At 51.8% G+C, this 9,799-nt stretch overlaps 1 protein-coding gene across 1 annotated transcript in view; it reads right to left on the reverse strand.

The window, feature by feature from the left end:
* Positions 1 to 9,799, reverse strand: part of LOC105306810 (tyrosine-protein kinase ZAP-70) — a 24,285-nt gene that overhangs the window by 2,740 nt on the left and 11,746 nt on the right. Inside the window, exons 5-10 of the mRNA XM_023524342.1 lie at positions 6,909 to 7,047; positions 4,134 to 4,221; positions 3,779 to 3,825; positions 3,510 to 3,555; positions 2,269 to 2,461; positions 1,566 to 1,772 (exon numbers count right to left, since the gene is read on the reverse strand). Coding sequence (XP_023380110.1) covers positions 1,566 to 1,772; positions 2,269 to 2,461; positions 3,510 to 3,555; positions 3,779 to 3,825; positions 4,134 to 4,221; positions 6,909 to 7,047 — 720 coding nt within the window. The remainder of the gene's footprint in view (positions 1 to 1,565; positions 1,773 to 2,268; positions 2,462 to 3,509; positions 3,556 to 3,778; positions 3,826 to 4,133; positions 4,222 to 6,908; positions 7,048 to 9,799) is intronic.

The raw sequence follows: 9,799 nt of genomic DNA on the forward strand, positions 1-9,799 counted from the left end.
GCACACACACGCACGCACGCCGCCTCTTCCCCTCCCCTATCCCCTCTCGTCTAGCAGCTCCATCCTCTCACTTACTCAGGCCAGAAACCCCAGCCTTGCTCTCAGCTCTTCTCACACCTAACATCCAATCTGTCAGCAAGGCCTGGCAGCCCTGCCTGCACAATCCCTCCAGAACCCTCCTGCTTCTCAGCTTCTGCTACCCTGGTCCGGCCCCCATTATCGGCCCCCATCATTGCTGGCCCCAACCAGAAAATTCACCTCCACCTTCACCCCCCACAGTCTGTCTTCCCCACAGGGTCAGGTCCCACCCCTTCTCTGCTCACAGCCTCACAGGTCTCCCACCTCACTCGGGGTCAAAGTCCAAGACCTCCCTGTGCCCTTAAGAACCTGCATGGTCTGCCTGTCACCTCCCCACCCACATCAGCTCCAGCCACAGGCCCTCTCACAGTTCCCCCACCACACATGTACCTCAGGGCCTCTGCACTGGCTGTGCCCTCTGCCTGCACTTGGCTGCCTCCCTCAGTCTGCACGAACCTCACCCTCTCACTTCTCACTTCCCACTCTGAGGCTGCTGACCCCTTGTCCATAGTATCCATCGCCTGACATACTCCATACTTTATTGTACTATAATTCTTATTTAAAGCCTCTCTTCCCCAACCAGAATTCAGGCAGAGAGCTTTGTCTCTTTTGTTCGCTGATGAATCTCAAACGATGTAATAGTCTCTGTCACAGAGAAATGGCCCACTGCCACCTGTGGAATGACTGAATGCATGCTCTGGGCCCACTGTGAAGGCATGTACACCAGTGAGTGTGGGCTGGCAGGCATGGGCCTCAGTGAGTATAAGAGATTGTGTCTGTGAGGGTTAGAGTTTCAGCCATGGGGAACACAAATGAAATTGCAATTTCTTTAGATCAGAGATCTGTAATTTTTTTCTGAAAAATTTTTTAGTAAATTTAGTAAATTTTTTAGCCTTTGCAGGCTGCATGTGGTCTCTGCCACATCTCCTCATATGTGTGTGTGAGTATGTATTTTACTTTTATAACCCTTGAAAAATGCAAAACCATGCAGGGCAAAAACAAGCCATGGGCTATATAGTCTGCCCATCCTGCTTAAAGTCAAAGACAGTCAATTTAATTTCACATGGGCCATGACTTTGGCCAAGGGATTTGGGTAGCAATAACAATAATACTTAGAGCTACTACTTAGCTCTTACAAGCAGTGCCAGCCGCTGTTCTAAGCACTTTATAAACATCTACCCATTTGACCCTCACAAGGGCTCCTTGAGGTAAACACTGCAATCACTGCGATCTGTGGTACAACTGAGGAGACTGAAGCCCAGAAGAATTAAGAGGCCTGCCTGGGGTCACATGAGTAGTGGCAGAGCTGGATGTCAGGCTCTGCCATCTACACTATTAACAGCTCTGCCCTGTGGGCATGAGTGTGGGTGTCAAAGTGTGCAAGGGGTAGGTGTGCATGTGTGTGTCTACAAGCATGTGAAAATGTACGTGCACTTGTAGGTGGGCAGGATGAGCCCCAGGCCCAACCGCCAGCAGCCCAGGCTTACTTCTTTCCCAGCAGGAACTTGTGCAGGGGCCCACCACCTGCCATCTCCATGATGAGCATGAGGGCTTCAGCCTGGCAGACGCCAATGAGCCGCACGATGTAGGGGTTGTCCAGCTGGTGCATAATCTGTGCCTCACGCATCATCTCATCCTTGTCCGCCTTCTCCGTGCTGTGCTTCAGCACTTTGATAGCCACATCGATCTGCTTCCTGCCGTGATACACACCCGTGCAGGAGGTACACGCGTGAGCCAGCAAGGGCCCGTTCAGCACCTCACCGCCCAACTGCCTCCTTCCACCGGGACTTGTGCAGTGGTCACTGTGGCTCGCCACTCAGATCTTCCTGCAGGGCTCAGGCATTCAGTCCGCAGCTGCCCAGAGTGTTGGCTGGGGCAGCACACAGCAAGTCCCTCCCTAGGAACTGCCCTGCCCCGAAAGAGCCACTGTGTTCAAAGTTATACCCTCCCCGGAGCTGCCTGTATCCAATGACAGATCAAAGCAGAAGTTCCGGGGTGCCTCTGTTGCACCTGCAGCCCAGCCCAGGCTGCCCTGTCCCAGCCTGCTTCTCTCACTCACTCTCGGCTCTTGTCCCCAAGTGCTCCCAGGAATCCTCAGGCAACCTCCTCTCCCAGGGTCTGTTTCCCTGGCCCTAACTCCCGCTCTGCCCGACCCCAGTGGTTCCCCCTCCACTGCAGGGGCAGCCATACTTGCGCATGCGGTAGACACCCTGGCGCACTGAGCCAAAGTTGCCACAGCCAAGTTCGATGTCAGCTATGAGGAGGTTCTCACGCTTCAGGAAGAGTTTCTTGTCCTTGAGCTCCTCGGGGTCACTGTACGGGCTCTCATACACGCTTGTGTCCATGGGCATTGGCCGCGGTTTGTCTGGGGACGCTAAGCACGCTGGGCACACATACAGGCGTGCCCTCCCAGATCAGGAGGAGGGAGAGGGATGGGATACACAGGGAGTGCAGGGCAGCATCGGCACCCACAGGCATGTATCCTGGACAGCGGTGTACCGCCCAGACCGTGAACGGGCACGGGGGTACACGTGTTAGTGTGCATGTGTGCACTTCTGGTCCCATCTCTTGGTGCATCGGGGAGCCACATCCAAATGGACTCTAAGGTGTGTGCATCTCTGTTCATATGTAACCACGTGTGCCCATGTATCCACACTCCCACCTACATCTCTGAACAACAGGGGCCTAAAATCATGTCTGCACAAGTAAGCATTAGCATGCCGCTGGAGCACACACATCTGTGCCTGTGTGTGCACTGATATGTGTGCACCCACATTCATGCCTGCCCTGTCAACGGAGGCAATGCACAGCCATGTTCACGAGGGCTCCAAAGGCAAGCCTCTTAAGCACATACAACCATTTGTATTCTCTGAGCACACACGTGGGCAGGCTTGCACCATGCATCAAACACAGGAGATTGGCAACAGGGTGTTTAGGAATGTGGGTTCTGGAGCCTGTGTGCCAGGGTTCAGTCCCACCCCACCACTGCCTGGCTACATGAACTTAGAAATTCATTGTTCTCTTTTCTCATCTGCAGAATGAGATAATAATAATTTCTCATCTGCAGAATGAGATAATAATTACCATAACTACCTCCTATGTTATGTCGGAGGATCCAACCAGTTCACATGCACATGAACTTGGGAGTGTGACTAGCAGCTGGTAGGTGCTTAACAAATGTGTGTCTGTGCCCCACTGGCCCAGGCATGGCCAGGCCTTCTCCCCTGCATGTCACGCCCCATGTACATGCATACAAGCGGGCATGAGGGGTGTGCCCCATGCAGACATCTGTAGGCACAGAGCCAACCAAGCCAACCAGCACTGACCAGGCCAGGCCCATGTCCATCCCCCAGCACATCCGGAGCCAGCCAGGGACCCTACCCTTAGCCTGGTGTGAACCCCACCATGCACCTCTGCCTCTGCCAGCTCACCTGGTTCAGGGGTGTATCCATCTGAGTTGAGGGTGTCAATCCGCCTCTGAGGATAAAGGTCATGAGGTCAGAAGGGTCAGCAGGGCCCGAGCAGGGGACACCAGCCCCTCTCATGAGACCCACACCCTCTGACAACTCCCAGGGATAGTGTGGGGGTTGCAGAGAATCCTCTTTTGTTCCACGGCAGCCCCATTCTCCACCCCAGGATCCATGGCCCACCCGCCACCTTCATCCCTGAGGCCCCAACTCTGAGATGCCAGCTAACTCACATGAGTGAACGTGGATGGGTGGGCTGGAAGTGTGGGGGCAGCAGCTCCTAGGGGAGCAGAAAAGATGATGAGGGGGTGAGAGTCGGCATTGCCTGTACCCCAGCTCCCGCTGCCCCACTCACCTGCACTGGCACTAGCACAGATGGTGCCCCCTGCTGCTCTGCTCACCAGTGCTGGCACTGACACAGGTGTCACCCCCCCACACCTGCTGTCTTGTTCACCTGTACTGGCATCGCCCCCCCTTGCTGCCCACTCACCTGCACTGGCACTGGCACAGGTGTCACTCTCCGCTGCCCCACTCACCTGTACTGACACTGGAACAAGTGTTGACTACTCCCCGTGCCGCCCCGCTCACCTGTGCTGGCGCTGGCACTGCTGTTGGGACAGGCCTCCTTCAGGCAGTAGATGAGCCCATCGGCCTTCAGCTTCAGGTACTCCACCAGCTGTGGAGAGAGCGTCAGGGCCAAGCTTCCCTGCTCCCCAGGAGCTGAGCACCCCCCCACAGCATCTCCCTAAACAGGGTGGCAGGCGGCTCACCTGCCAGAGCGTGTCAAACTTGGTCCCCTCAGGTATGCAGTATTTGCCTGCCTTATCCTGGCTGATGAGGTAGTGGTACACGGTTTTCCCATAGATCAAGGACAGCGCATATGTGCCCTGCTCCTTCCGGGGCCTCAGCCTGGCAGGGGTAAGTAGGAGACGTCACCCCCACCACCACCTGGGCCCCTCCCATTGTGCCCCCTGCTGGGCCCCAGTTCCCACACACGCACACCCTGTGGGCTCTGCACCCTAGGGCCTCATGAGGAAGCAGCAGGGACTGAGTCGGGGAGTCAAGGTCAGGCCCCACTCAACCTCCAGGTTACCTGCTAACCTCCAGGCCAGTGGGGCACAGGAGCAGGGACAGAGAGGAGAACCACAATGCTCACAGGAGACATGGTCAACCAAGGACCAACATGTGACCATGCACTGGGAAATATTGGGTTTCCCACAGCAGACACTCAGCCCTGCATGGCCTGATACTCAGCCACCTACAGCTGAACACTTAATCATCCAGGGGGGAACACTTGGCCATCCACAGGGGATACTCAGCCCTCCACATGGGACACTTGGCCACCCATGGAGGGCTATTTGGCCATCTATGGTGGACACAGATCCCCTCACAGGGGACACACGGGTCCACACAGATAGATTTAGAACCATTCTCTTGAGGAGAGAAAGCCGCTTCTACATGAAGAGCAACAAAGATAAGCACATCTCCATGGCTGGTTCATGCTACATCTTTGTCAAAATCAGAACAAGTCATCTTTTCATCACAATGGACCTGCCAGTTATCCTAACAGACCGACCGTTGACAGAATGAGACCTTTGATTCTCCTCTGCTGCGAATTTGCCAAAATAAATGTATCTTCCATGTCTATGAATGAGACTTGAGTCCCTCAAAGATGGTGCTTTGTGAAGTAAGGACCTGTCTACCCACGCACATGCCCACACACACAGGCCAACTTGACCTCCCCCCACACACACATACACAGAAGCCAATTTAGAGCCTGATGCCTGCACCCTCACATCCCACAGTGACATCAATCAACATCTGCCACCAAACAGTTTTGTACTGGGTCACCAGCACAAGGTTCGAATCCACAGTTAAGTATAGGTATCCAACAGAGAAGGGAGGGCAGCTGGTCCTGGGGATGTCAGGCCCTATGGTAGTTGTAGGCGGCTGACCAATAATCTAAGGAACTATGCTTAGTACAGAAAGCTGGCCAGCAGAATCCAGCCTGAAATAGCATGAGGATGGCCCACAAGTGGTATGAACTCTCAGACTAGGCGTGGGCTCTGCCGTGGGTGTTCATTCACTGGACAAATAATGAGTGTTGATCACGTGCCAGGCACTATTCTAAGGCAGGATACAGTGGTGCACAAGACAGATGTGAGCTCACCTTGCAATCAAGTGCTTCCTTAGGCCAAAAGGACAGAAATGTCCCCTATCACCATGGCAAAACCTGAGCAAGGGGCAGAGGGGTGGTTGCGAATGTCTCATCCATTCCAGGACAGCAAGTTTCCCAGAGAACAATGCAGTGAAGGCTGATATAGTTCCCAGACTAGCCCACAATAGTCAGGGATGCCTGAAGAGCTAGGAAACCAGGGTAGGGGGTGGTGGGGAGCACCTAAGGGCAAGGAAGAGAAATCCACATCACAGTGAGAAACATAAATGCCCCACAGGATGGAAGGCACTTCTATAATGAAGCTAGTGGGCCAGCCTACTGTTATGGTCTCTAAAGACTATTTCTCTTCTTTTGAGAAGTAAAAATACCTCTTAAGGCCAAATCTTAAGTTCTGAACTGACAACAGGAACTCACCAGCAAACCTGGACTATTGAGAAAAAACAGCCACAACATTGAGTATTTATTCCCACCAATAGATGGAGTCTAGTTCTGCATCTCCTGAATCAAGGCTTGACCATGTGACTTGCTTTAGCCAATAAGACCTCAGCAGACATGACACAAGGAGAGGCTTAGAAAGCGGTTGATCACTGGGGCCTTCTCTTGTGTTTCCTGGCAACCTTGCAAATACCATGGTTCAACGTGAGTGCAAGTGAGCCCACTGGAGAAGTCACATGAAGGAGAACAAGGAGCTCCAGCCTGCCAACAGCCCAACATGCGAGTGAGGCCATCGTAGACCATCCCATACCCTGAACTCCCCTACCCTCCACTGACTGCAGCCACAGGAGCAAGCCCAAAAGAAATCAGCAGAAGAAACACCAGCTGAACTAAGCCCAAACTGTCAACCTATTAAACCAATAGTGAATAAATGATGTGGTTCCAAGCCACGACATTTTAGGATGGTTTGTTGCACAGGAGAGGCTAACTGTACACTCTATTTGGAAAGAGACATGTGAGTTCATAAGAGAAGCCACTGATTCCCAGAAAATAACCACTTAGGTACAGACATTGGTGTGGTCACTACATGTATTTCAACAGCAGAAATTCTACTTTATTTACCAAAAAACCACTAGGTGGTAGCAGTTCTTTGTCTTTGCAGTTCAAACTTGATCTTAAGCTAGAGGTTCAGGAAAAGAAATCAACTTGCATCTCCACTTTTTAAAGCCTAAACAGGGTGGCAGGCGGCTCACCTGCCAGAGCGTGTCAAACTTGGTCCCCTCAGGTATGCAGTATTTGCCTGCCTTATCCTGGCTGATGAGGTAGTGGTACACGGTTTTCCCATAGATCAAGGACAGCGCATATGTGCCCTGCTCCTTCCGGGGCCTCAGCCTGGCAGGGGTAAGTAGGAGACGTCACCCCCACCACCACCTGGGCCCCTCCCATTGTGCCCCCTGCTGGGCCCCAGTTCCCACACACACACACCCTGTGGGCTCTGCACCCTAGGGCCTCATGAGGAAGCAGCAGGGACTGAGTCGGGGAGCCAAGGTCAGGCCCCACTCAACCTCCAGGTTACCTGCTAACCTCCAGGCCAGTGGGGCACAGGAGCAGGGACAGAGAGGAGAACCACAATGCTCACAGGAGACATGGTCAACCAAGGACCAACATGTGACCATGCACTGGGAAATACTGGGTTTCCCACAGCAGACACTCAGCCCTGCATGGCCTGATACTCAGCCACCTACAGCTGAACACTTAATCATCCAGGGGGGAACACTTGGCCATCCACAGGGGATACTCAGCCCTCCACATGGGACACTTGGCCACCCATGGAGGGCTATTTGGCCATCTATGGTGGACACAGATCCCCTCACAGGGGACACACGGGTCCACACAGATAGATTTAGAACCATTCTCTTGAGGAGAGAAAGCCGCTTCTACATGAAGAGCAACAAAGATAAGCACATCTCCATGGCTGGTTCATGCTACATCTTTGTCAAAATCAGAACAAGTCATCTTTTCATCACAATGGACCTGCCAGTTATCCTAACAGACCGACCGTTGACAGAATGAGACCTTTGATTCTCCTCTGCTGCGAATTTGCCAAAATAAATGTATCTTCCATGTCTATGAATGAGACTTGAGTCCCTCAAAGATGGTGCTTTGTGAAGTAAGGACCTGTCTACCCACGCACATGCCCACACACACAGGCCAACTTGACCTCCCCCCACACACACATACACAGAAGCCAATTTAGAGCCTGATGCCTGCACCCTCACATCCCACAGTGACATCAATCAACATCTGCCACCAAACAGTTTTGTACTGGGTCACCAGCACAAGGTTCGAATCCACAGTTAAGTATAGGTATCCAACAGAGAAGGGAGGGCAGCTGGTCCTGGGGATGTCAGGCCCTATGGTAGTTGTAGGCGGCTGACCAATAATCTAAGGAACTATGCTTAGTACAGAAAGCTGGCCAGCAGAATCCAGCCTGAAATAGCATGAGGATGGCCCACAAGTGGTATGAACTCTCAGACTAGGCGTGGGCTCTGCCGTGGGTGTTCATTCACTGGACAAATAATGAGTGTTGATCACGTGCCAGGCACTATTCTAAGGCAGGATACAGTGGTGCACAAGACAGATGTGAGCTCACCTTGCAATCAAGTGCTTCCTTAGGCCAAAAGGACAGAAATGTCCCCTATCACCATGGCAAAACCTGAGCAAGGGGCAGAGGGGTGGTTGCGAATGTCTCATCCATTCCAGGACAGCAAGTTTCCCAGAGAACAATGCAGTGAAGGCTGATATAGTTCCCAGACTAGCCCACAATAGTCAGGGATGCCTGAAGAGCTAGGAAACCAGGGTAGGGGGTGGTGGGGAGCACCTAAGGGCAAGGAAGAGAAATCCACATCACAGTGAGAAACATAAATGCCCCACAGGATGGAAGGCACTTCTATAATGAAGCTAGTGGGCCAGCCTACTGTTATGGTCTCTAAAGACTATTTCTCTTCTTTTGAGAAGTAAAAATACCTCTTAAGGCCAAATCTTAAGTTCTGAACTGACAACAGGAACTCACCAGCAAACCTGGAATATTGAGAAAAAACAGCCACAACATTGAGTATTTATTCCCACCAATAGATGGAGTCTAGTTCTTCATCTCCTGAATCAAGGCTTGACCATGTGACTTGCTTTAGCCAATAAGACCTCAGCAGACATGACGCAAGGAGAGGCTTAGAAAGTGGTTGATCACTGGGGCCTTCTCTTGTGTTTCCTGGCAACCTTGCAAATACCATGGTTCAACGTGAGTGCAAGTGAGCCCACTGGAGAAGTCCCATGAAGGAGAACAAGGAGCTCCAGCCTGCCAACAGCCCAACATGCGAGTGAGGCCATCGTAGAGCATCCCATACCCTGAACTCCCCTACCCTCCACTGACTGCAGCCACAGGAGCAAGCCCAAAAGAAATCAGCAGAAGAAACACCAGCTGAACTAAGCCCAAACTGTCAACCTATTAAACCAATAGTGAATAAATGATGTGGTTCCAAGCCACGACATTTTAGGATGGTTTGTTGCACAGGAGAGGCTAACTGTACACTCTATTTGGAAAGAGACATGTGAGTTCATAAGAGAAGCCACTGATTCCCAGAAAATAACCACTTAGGTACAGACATTGGTGTGGTCACTACATGTATTTCAACAGCAGAAATTCTACTTTATTTACCAAAAAACCACTAGGTGGTAGCAGTTCTTTGTCTTTGCAGTTCAAACTTGATCTTAAGCTAGAGGTTCAGGAAAAGAAATCAACTTGCATCTCCACTTTTTAAAGAATATATAGAACCTGATAATAAAAGAGCCAGGATTCATTAAGATACTGGTTCTAAATTCTTCATATATTTGTCATTCCATCTTCACAGTATTCCCCACAAGGCAGGTACTAGTATTATAATCATCACTTTTTAGATGAGGGATTGAGGCACGAGGATTATGGCTCTGGCCTAAACTGCACAGCTGGTTGAGGCTAGAGCCAGGAGTCCCCTTCTGATTGTACCATTAGCTGCTACGTAGGACTGACAGCTAGCTCTGTCACCGATTAACAGTGCAACCCTGAGCCAGCCACTTAATCTCTCTGTGCCTCAGTTTCCTCACATGT

Source organism: Pteropus vampyrus, unplaced genomic scaffold (assembly GCF_000151845.1).
Source record: "Pteropus vampyrus isolate Shadow unplaced genomic scaffold, Pvam_2.0 Scaffold461, whole genome shotgun sequence".
In the NCBI taxonomy this organism is placed as follows: Eukaryota; Metazoa; Chordata; class Mammalia; order Chiroptera; family Pteropodidae; genus Pteropus; species Pteropus vampyrus.